Here is a 23,511-nt window from a genome sequence, read left to right as displayed (position 1 = left end):
ACCTGGCTCCCACCACCTAGGCATTCAGAAACCTCCTGTTTTCAGTTTAACCTATATTCACCATCTTGTCACGTTTAAGCTGTCAGTGTGTTGGAGCTGTCAGCGTTTAACACACTTTGCCAGTCTGGCTTTATATCGATCCAATAATCAGTTTCAAATATGTGTGATGTTTTGACACAGTAACACACACACCCTGGGAGAAAGATCTAACAGTGTGTGTGCATTTAACACATATCCTCATCTGAACGGTCAGAGAGGCTTAACGAACAGGTTTGCACCAGTTGTTTGGCACCATTCCCTTTGTATCTTATTCACTGGAAGAGAGCTCTCTTCAATACACAGCTTGTGGAGTTGTCTATGATCTTCGTTGGTTCATTGGCACGCACACACACACACACTATCTCCCAGGATCATAATTGTGGCTGAAATAGTGCTTGATCCTCTTTGAGGCAGGAGGTGCTGCTAACTGGTGGTTATATAACTCACACACACAGACACACACACAGACACACACACACACACACACACACACACACACTAGTATCTACAATTGTCTCTTCCTCAAGGCCATTTCCTACTGAAAGTAAGTCTGTGATTACAGTGGCTGTCCTACAAAGAGAGGTAGAGGTTTTTGGCTCGGTGTCACTGTAACAAAGCAAGCACACACACACACACACACACACACAAACGATGTCTGTGCCTCATAGCTATCAAATTATAAAGCTTAATAGAGATTATTTGTTTTTGGGGATGTCTTTCTGTGTGTGTGTGTGTGTGTGTGTGTGTGTGTGTGTGTGTGTGTGTGTGTGTCTGTGTGTGTCTGTGTGTGTCTGTGTGTGTGTGTCTGTGTGTGTCTGTGTGTGTGCGTGTGTGTTATTTGTGAAGACCATGAGTATTGCTCCATCCTGTTAGTTCAGTTTATTAAAGGGATGGTAAATTAAAATGTGTTATTTTTCATTTAAACGTTTTTTTTTTATTATTATTATTATCATCAGTGGGCTGAGAAATCATCATGAAACTATAAGAACCAGAAGTCTTTTCAATGCAGAGAGGCCCATCAGTTGAGGTCTCCTGACTCAAATGACAGATTTTGCTGGAGAGGGATTGAAACTTACTTTCACACATGAGAGTGGGGGAAATCCAATCAGAACTCAACCTCAGTTCCTTTCAACCAATTAAAACCATGCAGCATCAGTGATGTGATGCATTGATATGATTGGAAATGCACTTTAAGGAGGATCAAGAGTTGTCATTGATGCTTGTCATTGATGCTATGCTAATATTGCCCACTGCGCATATTCCAGTGTCATGGTCTTATGAAACTAACTGAGTGCCTCAGTCCCTCTTCCACACACACGCGCACGCACGCACGCACGCACGCACACACACACACACATGCACACATTTAGAGGCAGCTTGCTAACAAGAACAGCTCAACACCTCAACAAACTCTCAGCAGTGCAACTACACCGGGATTTTTATAACTATTGAAGAATTTTGTTTGATTAAAAAAACAGTGCAATGGTGTTTTACAAATTCACTGACAATGATTAAATTTTGAATATTTTCTTATTGAAATTTTACTCATCCACCACATGATTAGACACTAATGACAAAATGTGCTTAAATCGTGGAACACATAATTCAAACAGAAACCACAGAAACAGGAAAAATATCAAACAGTTATCATAGGGCCCTAAAAATCCATTAAACATAATGCATAGCAACCTTACTTCACCACATATACACAGGCCCACATGCTGCTGATATTGGCAGCTGTTGCCTATTCAAAACAGGCTGATGGCGGCATTGCAGCCGTGCCAGACAACATCCAGACAGTTGGCAAGACTTCGCTCCATCTCAGCTGTCAGGTAGTCTGGCTGCGTGGTGGAAGATGGCCCTCTGAGTGCCTAATATTTGTAAAAACCTTGTATTGTTGAAATCTTACATTGGAACCATTGAGTTAGTGTTTGCAAATAAATCCCGCATGCTCGTGTTTGCAGGCATACATATAGCATATCGGTGTCGGTGTGTGGGTGACCATACAAACATGAATAAATACAGTGTTTTAGAGAGGTAATTTATTTGTGTTGTGAGTGTTTGTGTTGTGGACCTCGCATCTCTCCTTGTCAGTGTGCGTTCTGTTATGTTGTGTGTTTGTTTCTGTCAGGCCCTTCCTGTCTCTGTGCCTGGTTCTCTCGCAGGGAGGGAACAGCGGTGGCAGTTCATTACAGAGAGAGAGACCGTGGGCGTTTGGAGTTCAGCGGGGTTTGTTTACGGCTCGGGCCCCTCCTTAACGAGGACTGCGGCATCTTGCTAATTACGCTGCTGGGGCTAATGAGCCTTTCTGCTGGTAGTGGGGCGCGCAATAAAACGCTCCTTTTGTTTGGGCTTTTTGCCTTTTTTAATTAGGGTAAATCAAAGTGGCTTCGGTTCCTGTTCTGCCACTCATGTTCAACGGCCAGGATGGTGTGTGAGTGGGTGTGTATGTTTGTGTGTTTTCTGTACATTAATAGTGTCTCCATCAGTCCTATCTTCTATGCACATGTGTGTTTTGTTTTGGTATGAGTGAGAGTCTTGGTAGCTGCGTGTATGTCTTTTTGGCCCCCAACCTGCGGTGTTCCCCACTGTTTTCTTTGATGACCTCCATTCTTTGTCACAGTTATGGCAGTCTGCTGTCACTCTTGATGTGTAGTTTTCATCCACTCTGTTGGCATAAGGGTTGTCAAAAAGGAGGCTTCATGAAGCTTTTTGAAGCCCTTAGAAAAATGAAGTAGCTTTTTGAACAGGAAAAGGTTAGGCCAGGTAGTAAACATGTATAAAAATGTAAACATTAGTGAGTGAAAATTATTATTAAAGAGGACAGTGACAGTACGTGTAATGGTTGAACATTTCTAGTAATGGAGTTGATGTGAGTGAGTGTGTGCGTGTGAGAGTGTGAATCTACACTTGTGCGTCTGGGTGAGTGTGTTTTCCTGTGCATGCATGCATGTGCTCCCTTTAGGTGGCATGGTACTTCCTGTGCCAGGTGTCATCACAGAGAGACAGACACATCACTGGCATCAAAACCAGTGTGGTTGATGGAAGGGAGAGAGAGACAGGGTGGGAGGAAGCTCAATATTGTTACACCACATTAAACACACACACATGCACCTTGGCTGCCACAGAATAGGAGAAACCATGGGGGAGTGCATTTATAGATGCACCTGCTCTCTCCAGTCCGCCACAGCACACATTAACATGTGCATTGGTTCGAACGGGAGAACGGCATTAGCCTTCAGCATATGTGGTTGTATGTTCTGGGATGGAGCTGAGGATTTCACAGCCAAACACACAAAGACAAGAGCACACATATACATATGCACAAATACCCTGTCATAGAGACACACACAGTTATCTATCTATCTATGTTAGTTATATATATATTTTGTTTCTCTTTTTTTTTTTTTTTTTTTTTTTGGTAAAGTATTAAAGTTCAAAAATAATATTGCTATGTTATTCTGACTCTCTGCTATAAGGTATGGGGATTGCCTTCAGTGTAATTTTGAAACCCCACTGCAGCATGAAGAGAATATTTATGGATGCATTTCCATTGCATTAGCTTTTAGATTGAACCAATATTATTGAATAGATTTCTATTATATGGGTTATTTGACCCTTTGCCACTGATATCTGCTTGGTAGAAATGGACAGAGTGACTTTGGGGGATCCATGAATGGGAGTCAAGGTGAATATCACACCTTAAGTCTGGTTAAACAGCGGATAATAAGCAATACACATGCGGTCTGGGACCTAAGTTGATAAGTGATATAGGAGATGATTTGCCTATCACTAGGTACCAGCAGTGTTAAAGCACTGCATAGATTGTAAATATATAGTATAATCATATTAATATGAGCCTGACAGTTGCTATATATTGTCCACTAGAACAATAAGATAAGGCTTAAGTGCAGCAATATTGCTCAGTGGGAAAGGTTAATGTCCATTCATGTGTCTGTGTGATAGCATGGACCGGCCTGATAAGTCTTTCGGCCAGCAGTGATCCTTGGAGAAGAAGAAGAAATCCAGGCCTTGTACCTTCTCTTTCTTGCTGTTTTCCCTCTGTTTTTTTTATTTTCTGGCTTTCTTTCTTGCGTGTTTGATGTTTGTTTTGCCCTCTACCTTGCATCTGATCTTTTAGCTATTTTCCTTTGGTGCATATTTTTCTCGCTCATCATCATTGCCGGTCGTTGCTCTTACTTCTCTCCCTTCCTCTCTTATTCATTCTCTGTCCTCGTTTGTTTATCCTTCCTCTTTTTTCATTGTGCTAGTTTTCCTCTTCCATTCTTATTCTTCTATTTCCATCGTGATTCTACAACCCCCCCAAACACAAACACACACACACACACACACACACACACACACACACACACACGTAGACACACACAGATTGTTAGCCCTAGCAGTGTGATGCTATCTGTCCAGCATTGCCTTTGCCACTGATTGATTCATTTAATTAGAGCTAGATCCAGGGGAAAGGGGTAGGAGAGAGGGAGAGGGAAAGGAGAAATGGAATAGAGGAAGAGAGGAGGATGGGGGGTGGTTGGTCACTTCACTGGATAGCGCTGGAGATTGGCTCCATTAATCTTGGTAGAACCCTCCCACGTCCCCTTTACACACTCACGTTGTCACAGACTCGCATACAAACAGACAGACACACACACTTGGAACATCGCAGTGCACATGTGCAATTTCACACGAGTGTAAAGAGACAAACCTACCAAAGCAATAAATAGGCTACTTCATTTCTCTGTCCCTAAGACACTGGTGTCAAGCCACCTACATGCCAGCTCATTTGGTGTGTATGTGTGTGTGTGAGAGAGAAAGAGAGAGAGAGAGAGAGAGAGAGAGAGAGGCTGAGTTTTTGATGAAGTGTGTTGTTTGTGTTCTGCTTGTTTACTTCATCAGCCAGGACCACACCAAAGTCGTAATTACATTAAGCATAATTCCCACACACTGGCTCCCACGCTCCAGCTGCTAAGTATCATTCAGCTTTGTCCCCAGCCGTCTCTGCACAATAGTCACTAACTAGTCTGTTTGTGTGTGTTGGTGTGTGTGTGTTTTAAGTGTGAACAGTGTCCCTGCAGTTGTCATTCATATGTGTTTGCGTGTCTGCTTGTGTATGAATGTTTTGATACACACATAACTTGATCTGTGGCCAGTTAAGGACTAATTTCATTCAGTCAGTGTCATCTGCCAGTGTGCTCACTGTGTTGCAGATGTGTTCAGCTGCCAATGCCCTGCTAATGATGTTGACCTTTCAAATTTGCTATTTACATGTAGCTGTGGGAGAGAAGAGGGTGGATACCAGCATAGACACACACTTTAATATATCCATCTATCTATGTATGTATATACATAGATAGATACACATACATATATGGACACACACACACATATATATGTAATGACACTGACCTGTTTTTATTTGTGATGTTGTGTATAGAAAGTGTTTATTTGTGGGGGGCTGATCGCATGCTTTTGATTGGCTCCCTGCTATCCCACCCCCACCAACATACACACAAAGTGGAGAGCAGGGCTACCAGGGGCTGGGGTAGGGGGGATGGGGGGTCTTTATTAAGGAGCCTCTCAGCACCCAGCTCCCATCAACAACAAGAGCAATCACAACACGGTACACCTGTTAGCTGCATCAGCCATGCCCTGTGATTGGGGTACAAGTGGGAGGAAGGAGGAGAGGAGGGGGGTTTGCGTGCGCACACACACACACACACACACACACACACACACACACACACACACACACACACAGATAAACATGCAGCGCATACGTAGTCACACCCCTGTACCCACAGAAAGCAACACACACCACAAACATTACCAGAAACACAACCAAAAGCCATTCCCATGTTTATTAGCAAAAAGAGATTCTCAGCGAAACTGCAGAACACCCAATTTAATTCTGGCAAAATAGGCCTATTCACAGTAAAAGAAATCATTTAAATGCTATTCCATTTAGCCCAAATGTTTTTTGGAGCCCTCCACCACATTATCCGTCATGAAATGGATTGTGCCTAAGCACCCAGTTGACAATTTTACAGCTGTTTAGAATCATCAAGGGATTTGGCACCCTAATAAAAAGTGCTACACTTACTATGAGCAATTTTGGCTGCTCTTGAAATGAGTCCCTGCAACTCCGTCTTCCTCCTCTACCAAAAAGAGATAAAGTTGTAATCAGTAACATGGTGGTTTCTGAAGGTTGTTTGATTTTATGATCTCATCTTGGGCTCAGTTGAACTTCAAGCATGAGCAGCATCTGAAAACAACAAAGAAATCCCTGCTTCAACAAAGGCTAACGAAAGGTTACAGGATGAGCAAGAATATCATATTTATCACTAAGTTTTCATTGTTCTCTTCCTCTGCTGGCTTCTCCTTTTCCAAAATTAATATTGAAGGGAGTTGCTATCATCCGACTACTCCTTCAATGCTTCAGATATTCATGTAAATAAATGTTAAACATCAGGGTAGGAGGTATTTTATTTCTCTGCTTTACACATATAATTCCATAAATTGTTTCCTCTTTCAAATAGACAAGTTGTAATTAATATTTCAGTTCAAATGTAGGCTACTTAAATCCAGGTGATAAATTATGTATAGTATGTCAGTAATTTTTTTTAGCCATATGAGAGCCCCACAATGCCATATGAGTTGATGACAAATGTGAAAAATGAGATATTGGAATCACTTAGTATTAGTCTCATGATAAGGCCTCATCTCTGCCTCGCTCACTTGTTGAACTGCCACTTCTTAGTCAATTAATCCAGCTTTCCCCACACCAAGAATATCAGTTGATTAGTTATATTTATAAATGATGGTGACTATATTGTGTGAGTTTGTCGTGAGAATTAAAAGTACATATCTGACATGAGAATAGCATTCACACATACATGTCAGATATGTATTAGGCTTCATTCATAAAGTTTTTTTCCCCAGTGTAATTCTGTGGAAGAAGGAAGAAGTCACTTTTTATTTGTCAACTAAATGGATTAAAATCCTTTTAAATCCTATGACTGTTTCTTGACTTGAGTTGCTTTAGCAGAGGACAGCGCTAACTCACCTCAAAGCCATATTTCTCCTCCACCTCCCTCCTCACTGCTCAAGGTGTAACAATCCCCAACCACCTACCTTCGCGTGGTTATCTCCCACTAAACACATGTACTCCCCAGGCTTGTGCCCAGCCGCCCAGGGCCTCCAAACTGCCTGGGCTATGGAGATGTTCTTTACTCAAAAATGTGACACAGCTGTGCTGTGTGTGTGTGTGTGTGTGTATGTGTGTGCGCTGAAAGAGTGAGGCTCTGAATGATTCTAGAAAACAGCGACTTCAGCCTAAGGAAGTACAGGTTCCCATCATGCAGTGCTACTGCTGACGGAGTCTCTGTGTGTAACAAGACATAATCTTTGCCTTTGGAGACAGAGAGAGGGAGAGAGAGAGAGGTTGAAATGTCAGTTCTACCACAAAAATGCCCTTTGGTTTGAAGCAAAGAAGCTTTTCGCTGTAGGCGTCTGATAAAAGTTACAGCTTGAGTTTTTAGAGGCAAGTTAATGCGCTGAATTTACAAATGGCAATCTTTGTGTTGTTGCAAACACACACTTACTGCTTTTGTGTGTCTTCTCTGTGTGTGTGTGTGTGTGTGTGTGTGTGTGTGTGTGTGTGCATGTGTAAGCTGATACAATGGCTCCATATGGGCCTAATGGAGCACACAGAGGAACATGTACCCCCCACAGAAAGCATTAAACTCCATAAATTTTTCTCTCACTCACTCTCTGATGTGCACATAGACACACATAACAGTTTCCCCCTTTGCTTTAACGCTTTCATACTGATGGGCCAACCCAGTGGTTGTCATGAGATTTATGGCATGTGAGGTGGAGAAGATATTCCAGCCCCTCCCACATTTACACAAAGGTAATGATGTGATGATCAGTGTAGAAATGCTCTAAGGAGCGTGGTATGATTAGTAGGTTGTACTTTGGGTTAGCATGCCGCATCAAATTGCAAATCTTAACACTGTGGTGATTTCTTGGTGTGGGTTGTTGTAGCATGCAGAACCTCCATATTTCACTGTGTGTGTGGGTGTGTGTGTGGGTGTGGGTGTGGGTGGGTGGGTGTGGGTGTGGATGGGATGTGTGTAGTGTGGAAGCCCATCTGTAGTCAACCAAGTGTGATATTGGTCCTCATTTCTCAATTAGAACAACTACAAACATGGAATTAAGTTTTACCATAGGGTGATGGTAGTTGAGGTGGTAATGGACATGGTAGATGTTCTCAGGATTGTTCATCAGGAACGTATATAGAGTTTACCCCGCATAAATACATGTTTATTCAGCCCTTTTATACTCATCACAGCTAAACCACATCTATACAATGTGCTTTTTTTTTTCATTGTTGTACCAGCATTTCCTTCAGACTCAATTTGCACGCCTCAGACAGTTGATGATGATGTTAACTCATTTTAACTTATACAAATGGATGTGCACGCAGTTCATTGGCTGATGCAGTCAATCAGAGGGGTGTTTGACTGGATGTGATTACAGGTGACAGCTTGTGACCGGTGCATTCCAGGTCATGAAGTAAGCATGCTGGTCTCTGTTTGTGCATATGTTTGCATGCTTGCAAAGATTAAGGCTTAAAAGCAAATTTCAGATCTTCAGAAAAGTTTGACCATAACAACTACATAGGAAATACTGACAAAATAAGAAATAGACTTGTGGAGTCATGGGGATTCATTTAGATTTCAAATGGCAGGCATGAGCATGCTTAATTCTGTCCCATGAGGGTTTAGATGGGAAACTGCACAGTGGATGCTTTTGTATGTGGCCTCTCATTTTGGGACATTACACACTTGAGTACACACAGGCTGGACGGCAAAGCTTAAACACACTTGAGTGCACACACACACATACAAAGAAGTGTGTGTTACAGTTGAGTGGGCAGAAGCATGTGGGCCATCCGGTGTGTGTCAGGGGAGTCTTCGAAGTGTGCCTCTGCCCTGACTTTGATGAATGATCTGTCAAGATGCTGTCCCACTCATGCCCAGCTCCCCTTTACCCCTGAGAGCGGGAGACTCTGTGTGTGTGTGTGTGTGTGTGTGTGTGTGTGTGTGTGCTTCTGCATCTGTGTGTGCAAGAGAGGAGGGACTGGGTAGAGAGTGAGGTTATTGATGTGTATTTGCATGTACATATGTTATTTTGTTTGTGTGTGTGTGTGTGTGTGTGTGTGTGCACACGCTCTGGTGTATTAGTATTGTTTTGACAATCTTTGGCCAGAGATGTAAATGGCACTGCAGAGTCATTACACAAGTCAACAGTTTGGGGTCAGAGTGTGAGTGACATGGTAGAAAGCACTGGGGTTGAACACTCTGACCCCACACAACTTTGAGGGGCACCCTGCTGTTTAATGGGGAAATCCATGATCCATATCCAATTCCAACCTGAGACCTTCAACAACCTAGTACCCTTCATTTTGAACCAAAGAAAGAAAAAAGAAAAAAAAAAATACTGACTTTCAATTACACTGTACTCAAAACCTATTAAGCTAATTTTGCTATGTGTGATATGTATTTAAATAGTTACAGCAACCATGAAGGACTTGAAACTCACATTTTCCCCCATCCCCGTTTCTCTGTCTCCAGATTGTGAGGCTGAACAGTCTCATCCCAGCACTTACACTGTGTTAATGTTATTTCCCATGCTATGCTTTTTACCCACTCCACAAAGAAAATAACTACTTTTAGTGCCGGCTCTGGGTGGTGTCTACAGTGATGACCATACATCAACAGCTTTTTCCTCCAAGGCGCCAGTCTGAGTGCCAGTCTTGCCTTGTTGCTATCATTAAACTGCTGTGGCCATGGCCTTCATCTCATTCTCGGTGACAGCAGTTTACCGCAGCGAATTCTGAGATCCATTTGCAAGAGTGAGGTCTAATTTTCATTGATGACTGCGCTTTTAGGTAGGGATGATATAAAAGAATAGAGGCAAAGTGCAACCAAGCTCAATTTCAGGGGTAATGCAGTGCAGTTAAGTGGAATTACTCGAGAAATATTGTTTTTGTTTTTCATGATATTGCAGTATAATATAGCTTTAGGCTTGAACTAACGGAGAGAGAAAGAGAGTAAGGGGGAGAGAGAAACCTCAATAGTGCAATTCCTCTCCTATGTGACAGTCAAAAAAGATGGAGGAGACCCAGCAGGACCCTGCTAACAGTCTCTCCACCACACTCTCCCTCCCCCCTCTCTCTTTCCCTTTCCCCTTCTCTCTCTTTCCATTTCTCCTTCTCTTTTTCTCTTTCTGCCTCTCTCTCTCCCTCTCTCTTTCTCTCTCTCCCTCTCCCTCTACTCTCCCTCTCCCTCCCTTTCTCAATCTGTCCCTTGATTACTTTTTAATGATTTCTGCTGCCTAAGACAAATGGCTGTGTTAAATGAGTAGAATTAGACAAGGGGAGCCGAGTGCCAGTGCATTTGTTAGAGCAGGAGTAATGGATCGGGGATCCATTGTTTACCCTTCCCCACTCGCTGACTTGGCCTGTTATTGAGTTCTGTGTCCTCCAAGGAGAGACTTTCTGACAATAGCATGTCATTGTTTTTGGTGCATTAAAGAAAGTACTTAACTATTAGAAGTATAACATTCTGTAGTGTGAAAATGTTAAAACCATGCAATCTATGTTCCACATTGCAAAAAATAATGTTTAGCAAATATGTAACATTTAGTACCCTGTTTATATCTTACCGCATGTACACACCACTATTTCCTCCAGAATTGTGTTCTTGGTGGGTGGAAAACTGAGAGAGCATTTTGACTTGAACACTAAAATTCATTATTCTGATGAAATTCCTTTTAGTGGGTTAGAAGTGCTTTATGGCAGAGTGATCTAACCTTATAGTTTTTAAAGGAAACTGTCAATTCTCCCACAAAAGATGCTTTGTCTGTCCAGCTGATTTTGTTCCTGTTAAGGTCCTGAAAAGATGTTTTGTTACAGTAGTGTTACAATAGTAGATTGCTAGCATTTCAGCCATTATAAAAAGCTCCCATTATAAACACCCCAAAATATCACTCTAAACCACCATTCTTATCAAAAGCTTTAGAGAAAACATAGTTTTATCTAAAGCTTATCTTCTCGGTCCTTCTTCAAGTGTCAAATATCCGCCATTTAACAGGAGATACAGCAGGTCTCTTAATTTTACATAATACTGTTGATTAGGCGGTTTTAATGGATCATTCTGAGCACTGATGGGATATTTCAGGCTCAACACTAACCAGACAAAGATCCTAAACCCAACATGCTATAGAACCTACTCTATTTTAAGGAAGTTCATCATCTACTCATCTACCTCAGGTGTAGATGAGTGATTTTGTTTAAATATGAACATACTATTTTTCAAGAGAAAAACTGTTTTTCATTAAGTTGTGCAAATAGTTGCAAATGTTGTTTGGTTAAATGAAATTGAAGCCTAAAGCTTAATTTATTCTTGGCTCCTAGACAGTCTTGACAGGTGTCTCTTCACAAAAGAGACTGCATTGCACCACATCCCATATTTATACCTTGGTGAAGATACCAGTTCCGTCATCGCCATGGTAACGCAATACTATCAGGTTTGTTTACATCCTCTGCAAACATTACAGTGCACAATGAAATAGCTGACTTCAAACAGTTGTTTGTGTTTTCAAGGAAGCAAAGATGTTGTTATTACTACCATGGCAACAAACTTTCCAGTCGCAATGCAGGATAGTCCTGCATGTTGTCCGCAGCATTACAGAATTTGGAAAACAACCTTTTCATGATATACTACCACCTTTTTCATAATGTTTGTATATTATGAAACTTTATGTCTGCTATTTTGCATATAATGTTAATATTGGAGTGCATGCTGATTTCCTGTTCATACATGAGTTTTATTCTTACTTAAATCCTATACTTGCATACATTTGCATTGTATTATAGTTTGCTTCTGCAGTGCCCAATTTCAGCACAGGAATCATTAAATGGAATTTGATATGATGTAATAAAATATGATATAACACTTGGCACACTTTATTGATGTTGTTTTCAGAGGAAGTCAGTCACAAGTACCCTTAAGTCACCCACTTAATCCCTTCAAGCTCCAGGGTGCTGTTTTGTTTCTGACCCTGCAGCCTGATCTGCCTGGAAGGGGGGGCAAGAGAAAAGAGAATTTGGCTGAAGTCTCATTACTATAGCTGTTTCTCATAACCACAATATTTAATGAACCTGGTGTTTACCAGTCCACGAAGCTGTGGTAGTAGCTACAGTCAGAGCTCCTCCACCAGCAAGCCCTCCTGCAGGGTTGTGTATTCCTCCCCCCACCCACACTGGCAGGCTGACAGAGGAGGCAGGCATGGACAGCAAAGGGTGCTCCCTTGGCAGAAGCTAGGTCTTGCTTAGCACTTCGTGGGCATGGGCACTGCTATGGATCATTTCTTCCCTCAGTGGAGCTGCTCTGCCTGTGTGTGTGTGTGCTTGTGTGTGCTTGTGTGTGCTTGTGTGTGTTTGTGTGCACATATGTATTTGCTCGTTTCCCTGCTTGTGACAGAAAGAGTGAGGAGGAAAGAAGTTGGAAAGAGAAACGCCTATTAATATTAATATCATCCCATCACGTCAGGGGTCCCTCTCCCTCTTGCTGATCAATTCTTGTCACTACTGCCCCCTGCAGTCTCTCTCTGTCACTTTGGCAGCTCACCACGTGCCGTCATTAATGATCTTGCATACAAGAGTGCCCTGTGCAGCAAAAAGTGGGAATCTGATATTTCAGACAAAATAATAGTGATATTAATAATAAAATAGCAGAGACTAATTGCTATGGTTAGTATGAGGAAGTGTTTCTCTTAACATGTTTTTTAGCCTGTGATCAAATTAAAAAACAATTCCCCTGCTTTTAAGATTCAGGCTTGCTATTACTGAGATGTGGAGACCAATCAAAAGATCCACCACACATTTCAGGTCATAACTCAAAACAAGATGTCGACTCTGAAGTGTCTGTGGCTTTACCCCCTGCCACACCGTGGAAGGTACTCAGACTGGAAGGGTTTCTTATGATGCGTCTTCTGTTGCTGTTTGTACCTCTGACTGCCACATATAGATATACATAGGTCATTCTCTGTTTATGCCTGTTTTACAAAGTTAGCAGTTCTCTACAGTCTAAAGTCTGTTATTAGCAGAGAAAGCACAAAAAATGCTAAGGTTGACACAGCAGAAATTGGAAGAAGATAGTGAAAATGTATGTGAGTGATGGATCCTTCTGTGTTCAAGCTTGCCTCTCTCTTTGTATCTTTCTATGTGATTTACCTAGCACCAACATTTGTACTGCTTTCTCAGTGTTAGCTAGTTTCAGGCTGAGTGCGGCCAGGCTATCGCCAGACTAATAGCAGGTTATCACTATTATTGGTGCTGTAGGACAGATTGGTAAGTGCTAGGAGCAGGCAAACTGGAACATACTGAGTTGTAATCTCATTTAACAGCTCCTGAATTGCTTGGAGGTGTGTGTTTTGGAAAGTTTGCTCTGTGTGTGTGTGTGTGTGTGTGTGTGTATGTGTGCGCACGTATACGTATGCGTGCACGCCTCTGTGTGGATATGTAGTTGCACCACTGTTCCCGGGCCAGCTATTAGTCACGCAGCAGTGGCTAATCTGTAATGGCTGCTGTCACAGCCCTGCCGAGGTTCCTGGTGATGGGTGCACTGTGACACATGCACACACACTCAAAACGCGCGCGCGCACACACACACCTACATTTGCACTCTATGAACACACACAAAACTGAAACTCAAAACACATAAACACACACACACAGACACGTTCACCTCCACACAAAGGTTCATCCACTCCACCAATACAGTGTTATGTCTCCTGACAAGCTCTCCAGCAGCACTCAGCAGCTTGGCTGCAGGTGACATAAAGACAGACAGAAAGACAGGTGAATTTACAGTCATCCCATTACATAAGCTGTATTGCAGAGCACATTAGACCTGACACCCTCTTCCCCTCAACACGGATGTTACACTGAATCCAGAGGCCTGCTGTGTCTAATTCTTGGCCTTGTTGAAAGTTTCTCTGTGGCTAGCCAAGCAGAGATGGACACCTGAGTGTCTAAATTACAGAGAAGTGAGCCTGCTGGGACAGTGGAATTAGCACGCATAATAGTGCTTTCTGCTTTGCATTCGATTTTTGTTCGTAGTGTTATATCCACCTCAGAACCCCTGAAACATGCCTTTGTACTACAAGAGAAGCATATTATACACTGGCCCATTAGACAACAGCTGAAACTTGTTATTTCAGCAGCGTTTGTGATCCAGCAACTATCTTTTGTCAGTAATCCCTCACAATCCTTAACTGATCTACCTTGTTTATCCTCCCCACTAGGCCTACTTTTTCCTCAGTTTAAAGGTACCCAATGTAGTTTTCCATGTAAACACACTTGGTTTTGTTTACATTCAAAATGTCTCACCATAACACAGTGTTTGTGTCCTTGAGGCCTGGTGAACATGCTGAATGCATTACCTGCCTCAAAAGACATTACTTTGGAATATTTTGACAGTTGCATTGTTTACATCAGCGTGTGGAGTATGCCCCCCCCCCCCCAACCCCCCCACCCCCCAGCTCATGGCATGCTGGAGGAAAATATTATGTAAACAGCACGAGTCCCCAGTTTTCCTTGTGTGCCCTAAAAAAAAAAAACTCCACTAGTGATCACTAATTGAAAACTCAAGATTTTTGTTTCTGAATAAAAAACAACTGTTGGTTAACTTCATCTTCTTTTGTCTGTCTCCAGAGCACGGTGGTAGTAGAGAAGTCCATCCAGGATCTAATGAGTCTGATGCAGGACCTCAGTGCCTATTCCAATCAGTTCCTCGAGATGGTCTGCGACAAGCTCAAAGAGTACAAGGACATCTGCAACACAGCCTACAGGTAAAAAAAGGGAGAGGTTGGTTCCCATACACTTTAATAGGTACTAAATTATGAGCCACATTTACTCTAATTTAAAATAATAATTTTTTTTCACGAGAAGCTGTCCACTGCAAAAATTCATTTTTGCTTTTTATTACTTGCACATAAAGTTTATGCATTGATTTTTGTGTTGAGTAAGATTCATGACCCTTCAGCCCTTGAAAACTATTTAAACCGTAATGCATAATTTTAAAAGAATATGGAATTATTTTCCTACATTTTACTATATTACCTTTATGGAATATAGGTGATATTGTTAGTGAGCAGGGGCTGAGCGTTTTGTTGAAGGACAGACCAGCAGTTCTTTTCCCTTTTTCTTTACCTGTTAACTGTCAGTCTTTTTTCTCCCTCTGTTGTTGTTTGTTTGTTTGTTTGTTTTTTCTGTTTTGTTTTGAGTTTTTTTGGTGAACAAACTCAACGAACTTTTAATGTTTAAGTTTAGGTTAGGTAGCAGTCTCTCTATTCAGTAAGCTACAGTGTCTGTTTTGATCCCTGAAAAATTGGGGCAAATGCATAGTTTTCATGTCAACACAGCCGTATTCTGTTTCACAATTTTTTCATCTCACTAAGAAAAAGTTCTAGGGGAAATGCTGATTGTGCATTGTTTATGATTTTCCACACTAGGGGTGAACTACTTTTCTTGGATTTTCTATATGTAGCAACTCGCTGGATTTTTTTTTAGATTTGAAAGTATTGGTTGAATTTTGTTCTAATTGTGCATAGATGGATGATTACTTTATACATACACACACTCATAGGCAAACACAAACACACATCTGCTTTGTGAGAGTCTCTGTGTGCTCTCCTGGGTGCTTGTAACACCTGGCCAGGTGAAGGGAGGGTTACAGGATATGCAGGGAACGGGGATAAAGTGGTGAAAGGGCCAGAAGGCGGAGTAAAGCACTGCTAGACTGCTGGGTGTCCATCTGCACACTGTCACAGGTCAGCCTCACTCTCTCTGGGCTGCAGAGTGATAAAGACAAGCCCAACAGAGGCTGCCAAAATGTGTGTGTGTGTGTGTGTGTGTGTGTTTTGTCACTATGTATGTGTGTGTTTGTGAATGTAAAACCCTAGAGATCTTGTGTCTCAAGTATTAGTGTGATATTTAATGCAGAGCCAAGCAGTTTCCCCACCCCAGACATATGCAAACAAAGCAGAAACATGTTGGCGGTCTGCCCTAATTCCTTTTCGCACCAAATCAGAGCAACTATAACTATAACTATATAACTATATGCATGTATATATATGTATATATATACATATGTCAGCACAGATACACACAGGCCATACAGATAATTGCAACATAAAAATATGACTGACTGGTGATGCTACTAGTCTGTCCGTATTAATATTGCATTTTTGTTCCTTTTTTTTTCATTTTACAGTGTGTTGACAGTGGAGAAAGCTGAAAATGTGTGATCCTTCACAGAACTTCTCTGTATCTGTTTGCATTTAATATTGTGCATACTGTAAGTGTGTGTGTGTGTGTATGTGTGTTCAGGGGTATAGTCCAGTGTGAGGAGAAGCTGACCATCAGTGCTTCCTGGTCTAAAGACGAGGACATCAGTCGTCTCCTCCAGTCACTCCCTAACTGGGCCAACATGGCCCAACCAAGACAAACCCGACAGAAGAGAGAGGATGAAGAGGACTTCACTCGGTACACACACCCACACAACCCACAAATGCACAAATGACACACTTACAGTAGTGCACATGTGTGTACTAGTACATAACCTCATACATGTAGATATCAACATGTACAAATACTTTTTCATTAGCATATGCTGTGCTACATCAAAGATGCATAAATATTGTACTATACGAAAGCACTCCCACTAAAGCATATGGGGTAAATAATTGCACACATATACACTCTATACACACACACACACACACACACACACACACACACACACTCTTGAGAAATCACGCAGACAATCCCTCCCTCTTGCCTTTGCTGTTTTATTCACATATTATTAAACCATCTCTTATTGACTAAGACACAGCCATAAAAGAAGCCATGATTGCTCTTTTAAACACCATCTATCTGAAGGAAGCGAGGAAACGAGGGATGGAAAAATAGGAAAATAGAGGGAAAGGAGGAGGAGGACGGGTATGGGAAGAGGCGGGGGAGGGGGGGTCAGTCTTATCGAAATTGCCTTTGAATGTGCGCACTCTTCAGGGAACGCTGGCGCTCATCGGAGCGGAATAGTAAAGTAAATAAATAAATTGGTTATGTGGCCAAGAGAAAGTCAGTCTGTTCTGTCTGCACTCTCTCTCTCTCCCTCTCTCTCTCTCTCTCCTTTTCTCAGCCACACATACGGACACACATACTGAGCAAGCACAGAGATAGCGGGAAAGAGAGCATAAGGCTTTTTGATTTGAGAGCCATGGACGCTTTCATCACTCTGAAAGGGGGATTAGCTTCTGCGCGACTGGCAACCCCAGTGCTTTGATAAAGCCGCATTAATAAGCCACACACGCTTGCGTGTGTGAGTGTGGGTTTGCCTGTGCATTTGGTGCTGTGCCCCAACTGTTGTTTGAAGGATCTTGATCTTGTGGGCATCCTGGTGGCTGCAGGCTGGCCCACATGCCATGTGCTCATCACACTGTGTGTTGAGCTTTAGTCGCACGACTTCCCTGTTCTCCCCTCTACACTCTCTCTAAAATGTATTATCTTGCCAAAAACATAAATGCTTGCACATATAATGAGACAAAGGTTTTGATGTTTGTTTGTGTTTTTCCTCACTGTATGAATCTGACATCTGTTTGCCTTCCATCTTCAAGTGCTCCTCATCTTTCTTCTCTCAGCTACTGTCTAAATACCACTACTTTTTTCTGGCTCCCACCATCTTTCTAAAGTAGCTCTTCTTCACTTCATCCCTCTAAATCACCTTGCAGAACTTCTCCCTCCTGTTTTCTCTCTTTACCTCTTTCAATCTGTTTTTGTCGCTCTCTCTGTCTCTTTGTCTCCCTCTCCAATCCTCACTCACTCAGTTTTTAGTGTAGCTTAATGTTTACCAGAAGGGAAGGAGGACCAAGACAGAAGTTGTTATAGAGCTGGTATAGGGTTTTACTGGGATGTGTGTGCATCTTTGTAAAGGGCAAGATCTGAAATCAACACCACACACACATACGTGCGCACACACACACACACACACACACACACACACACACACACACACACACACACACACACACACACACTATTCCATCAAGCAATCCATTATACCATAGTTCCATAGTTTACCTTTTGAAAATTGACTCCAATTATAGCATTTATGTCTGTAGACGAGATCTTTGCAGTCTGTCCAGCAAACCATCACTGATAATTGACTTAACTACACAATATAGACTTTTTTTATAGCCATGCCACTAGATCATTTGAAATATGTGCTGTATGTTGGAACACTTGATAGCAGTTGTTTTTAAAGGGTGATTGGTGGTGATTATGAAGACAGTGATTGTGTCTCGCCCTCCTTCTTAACCACATCCTCTCTTACCCTCTCATTGTCACCCAGGGCTGCATTTGCCAAGGAGTCAGAGGTGCTGACTGGTAACCTAGGAGATAAACTAATTCCCCAGAACGAGATCCTGCGTGACGTCAGTGACCTGAAGGCTCTGGCCAACCTCCACGAAAGCATGGAGTGGCTCGCTGGTCGCCTCAAGACCTTCTTCTCCAGTGTGCCTCAGGCCACCAGTGAGTACTGAAGGCATTGTGTGGGGTTCGCTGCTTTATTCCTGACAGAAAGTGGATCTTTACATGTACACCAGTTGTGAAGGTTGATGCCTGCAGTTGGTGTTCATCATTGATGCTCATGCTCAGCTTTCCTGTTGGCAACACTGCATTTCACCTTTCCTGCCACCAAAGCTAACATGTATGGTGCTTAATTCCTTGTAATTCCTTGTTTTTCCATTTTGGCATTATCAAAAAGACAACCTCCAGAAATCTCCATGTGCAGAAATAAATTTCCCTGTGTATAAATGTGTAAGAGCTCACATGGTACACGACAGCTTGTGACAAACCAATGTAGTCATCAAAGACCCCATCCTTCACCAGAAGGGCTGGATAAAGCCTATGGGACACCAAACATCCACCCCACTGAAGCCCTCACATTAGCAGTAAAATGTTAACGTTATGCATCTCCCGTCACCATTTAGCAGCTATGTTAACTGAAATAATCTTCATCATGTGAATCCTGCCAGGAGGCACATGGGAAACAAGTGACTGACAGCTTGGATACTATAGGACAGTCAGTATTACAAGAGGACACGATGTGTGCCAGTGGAAGGAGAAATCCGATTTCAGCCTACATGTGATCTGTGTAGGAGATGCATTTCAAAGTTAGGTGTAAATGTAATTCAGATAGAATATCCAGAGACACAGTCCAGATATGTGATGCATGTAAATGCCACACAAAAGCACAAAAGGCCAAAAGGGGGGCACATTCAAATCCCTTACGCAGAGTGTGGGGGAGTGTGGCTTTAAAGCCTGCAGAGGCTCGTGTGACACATTTATGACTTTGATTCTCAGTGTTCTCTGCAATATTTTTTTTTTTTTTTTTTTTTTTATCACACAGTGTATTCTCTGTGACAAATACACCTACACACACATACTGTATATACATGTACACACATACACATGCCTACACATACACAGACACGTGCACAGCAACCTGTGGGGTAGGTCACATTGAATGTAGCTTGTCAACAACAGATGGGTTCCTCGTACATTCCACGTACACATTTGCCCAAGAATGAACGGAATAAATACACACAGGGATCAATACTAGTTCTGATTCTACTTTTTCCCACTTGCCAGTGTTGTAAAATGTGTACTGTGTAATATAGTTTGCTAGAACCCCCCCCCCCCCCCCAAAAAAATTTGGCCATTATGAAGCACTCATATCATGTTTCATTGCTATTGATTTGCTTTTGTTTGCAGGCGTACTGATGTTTTATATTAAAGTGTAATGTTACCTCATAGAGATTTTTTCCCCAGGAGACACTTCTCTCTCAGAGGTTGTAAAGGGACCACCCACTTGCAAGTACTAACTAGTCAGAACACCTGCCAGACTCTCTGTCCCTGGAATTATATACATATGTAACCAGTCGCTCATTATCACAGAATAAACCCTGATTTTAAGCAGAGGGTCTTTTATCACCAGAATTAGTTTATTATTTTTTTTATCGTGACTGCAATTATCATTCCACTCTTTATGTGGCATTAAACTACAGATTTGAAATTATTTTATTAGCCTGCTAAAACAAATAGTCACTGATTATATTGTGTCCACAGGTAGTTTGGTAGGAGCCAAACATGTATGTAGCCTTTGTTGGTTTATTTGTTTAGGCTGCACACACGTTCTTTTTGGTTTCTCCTTTTTTACCTGTTCATTCACTTGTTTGGCGGGCTTGAGACAAAGAGGGTGAGTAGGGCTCCGATATTTTCTGTTGACCAGCACGTAATATCACATCACATCAGTTTCGAGTTGTTTGGTTAATCAAGTGCAATTGCCTGTCAGTCTTCAGTATAAAACGCATCTGGACTTCAGTATGGATTTGTATGAATGTGTCAGTCACACGTACTCTTTTCATCGATATAGTCGTTACAGCTAGCATTTGACAAGGATGGCTAGTAGGAATGGGTACGATTACTCGAGTACTCGAGTACTCGTTGTTGACGTCAGTATTCGAGTAACGTCTTACTGTTGGAGCACCTGCTTGTATTGGCTGCAACTCATTTGACGCTACATGCACCATGTCAGCCACAACCAGGAAGAGTGATGTCTGGAAATACTTGGACAAAAAGGACGACGATAACGTGCAGTGGAAGATATGCGGCGTTAAACTTGTATATCACATAGCTTGATGCTTAACCACATGCGCTTAAAGCACAAGGAGAAAACAGCGGAGACGGCTAACAGACAGCCTCGTGTCACATCTTCTGCTAGTCCTGTCAACACCAGCTAACTGCTAGCCCTGTTAGCACATGCTGATGTGATGATACCAGAGCAGAGAAAATTAGATTTATTTTAATGTTGTGTTTATGATTTAGGATGTTGATTGGCGGTTACGTAGCAACACAGAACAGAAGTCCATACCGCTGTGACGCCTGGCAGCTGAATGTTAAAACAATGTGATTGATGGACCTGTTGCGGTTGTTCAATAAATGCATTTGGAATCGCACTTGGTTTACAGCGTTGGCCATTTATTCACATAAATGGTTTATTATGATGTAATAATTTTCTCTGCCAGAAGCTGCTGTTTAGTAAACAACAGGCCATGTTGGGGATGTCCGTGTCCGACTGGAAACACTAGCGGAACCGATGTTAAGTCCGGACCTCCCGTAATTATTTTTTACGGTAAAATATATAATTCGCGAGTAATCGATTACTCGTTCATAATGTAATTTGAGTACTCAAATATTGAAATCACTGAAAATGCCCATCCCTAATGGCTAGACATGGTAGTTCAGCTTTCAACCATGAATCAGATGTTTTATGTTCCCCAAATAAATTGAAAGTGATATCCATGCTGTAACCGCTGCAGCAGGTGTCGTTGTGAGCTAGCAGGATGTGATTTTCTGCCTGAAATAATATATTTAACCTGCCTGAACTGACTGTTCATAGCAATGGCCGTTCATTCGTAAGAGCCACCATTATTCAGGTCATTATTCATCATTCAGAAATACTGGCTTGCAGAATGTTGTGATTGACCAATCAGAATTGAATATTCCACAGAGCTGTGTAATAAATATGTATATACCACATATATGTATTTTTTCTAGCCTGAACTGCACCTTTTGGACAAACCACACTAAGGTTGCATGGACGATTTAAATGAGATCACATTCAGGGGCATGAGGTTTTCTTCTCCTCAGCCACTTTAGCAGCAGCACTTCTTACCTGTGCCTCATTAAATTCCTGTTTGAGTGTATTATCACGCACTCATTACCATCTCCACTGGAGTTGTCAAAGAGCACTTTACACACACATTATCCTTGCCTCTGCCTCTGCATGTGTGTGTGCATGTCTACCTTCATCAAGAGTCTAAAAAGCTTTTCACACATTCCTCTGCACAGTCATCAAATGTGTTTTGCTAATCACTTATCAAAATTAGGTGTGTGTGTGTGTGTGTCCCCATCCAACCCAGTTTTGTTAATCACTGATCATTACTGTTTCTACTCTCATTAGCACACTGTGAATGTTTAATCTCCTAATAAATATTTTAGCATCTTGTAATGTCCTTCAAGTCTATATCTTTTTATTGGCTTTATATGATAGCAGTCAGCATGTTGTAACTCCCATTAATGGGGGTTCTTACCATCAGGATAAGTTTGTTTTTGTAGTTTGCCTCTCTCTTATCTGTCTGTCTTATCTGTTTTGGAGCCTGGCATATAAAGCTTGACATATAAATGGAAAATAATTAATGTTCTCACTCCATATTTTTATATTCCCTTTAAATGTACAGTTTTCTTTGCATTACCCCAATGTTTACAATTTATACAAATGTGGAAACATTTTACAGTTTTGCAGTGAATTAGGGGTCATGTTACATTAGCACATATACTATTTTAAGATGTGATTATGTTAACCTCATTCATCAATTTAATATACATTTTTTTCTTAAAAAAGTGCCCTCAAGCAAAAACTCTATGCTTTGCAAAAAAGGAGTGTGTTGGTCAGTTTCTCTTGTAGAAAGACATCTCTTAACATGCTTGATATCCAATTTGTTTGGATTTGTCAGTTTTATATAGTCTGAGTAAATGTTTAATTTCTTTCTTTTTTTTTTTTTTTTTACAGGGTGTACTCATGCACTTCTGTAGTTATGATATTACAGTACTACATAGAAACTTTTAGCAGTGTTCATTCTAGTATCTTGGTTCCCTGGCATAGTTCAGTGAAATTATGCACCCTCCCTTGAGTTATAGACAGCTTTAACCTTGTATCAGTCGTTCTCCTAACTCTCCAGCTTCAGACCTCTGATTGCCCATTGAGCCCTTTTCCTATTTTGCTGGTCCATATCGCAACTTTTCTTTTAGACATAAAATAATTAAATGAGAATTTTCAGATACTCTTATTTGGACTTGACTTTGTCGCTCTTTCTCTCTCGAACTCTTCCCTTCCGTCTCTCTCTCAGACCAGCTCTCTTCATCTGTTCATAGATAAGAATTCAATAAGAGTACGGGCGGGGACGTGACATAATTATCATTAATTCTGGCGGGTGGCACTAATGGGAAGAATAGGGCACTCACTTATCATGGTGGGACAGCCTCCGTATTGTTCATTATTTAGTGTTTGCCTAGCTGATGACGGACTCTGTGTGTGCGTGTGTATGTGTGTGTGTGGAGGATTGTGTGTGAGTGAGTGTGTGTGTGCGTGTGTACATAAGCATGCACAGTGTAAGATGGGACTAGAGTATGGCAGGGGAAAAGGAGCCCACCTTATCTCACCCTCCACCCCCCGCACCACGTCCATGCCCCTCCAAATTGGATTT

General features: G+C 41.7%; 1 protein-coding gene across 1 annotated transcript in view; it reads left to right on the top strand.

Moving 5' to 3' along the window:
• Window positions 1-23,511, top strand: part of exoc4 (exocyst complex component 4) — a 137,285-nt gene that overhangs the window by 90,358 nt on the left and 23,416 nt on the right. The window contains exons 14-16 of the mRNA XM_030045766.1: window positions 14,837-14,973; window positions 16,514-16,669; window positions 18,534-18,712. Coding sequence (XP_029901626.1) covers window positions 14,837-14,973; window positions 16,514-16,669; window positions 18,534-18,712 — 472 coding nt within the window. The remainder of the gene's footprint in view (window positions 1-14,836; window positions 14,974-16,513; window positions 16,670-18,533; window positions 18,713-23,511) is intronic.

This window comes from Myripristis murdjan, chromosome 23 (assembly GCF_902150065.1).
Source record: "Myripristis murdjan chromosome 23, fMyrMur1.1, whole genome shotgun sequence".
Classification (NCBI taxonomy): Eukaryota; Metazoa; Chordata; class Actinopteri; order Holocentriformes; family Holocentridae; genus Myripristis; species Myripristis murdjan.
This window is presented reverse-complemented; position numbering and strand designations above follow the sequence as displayed.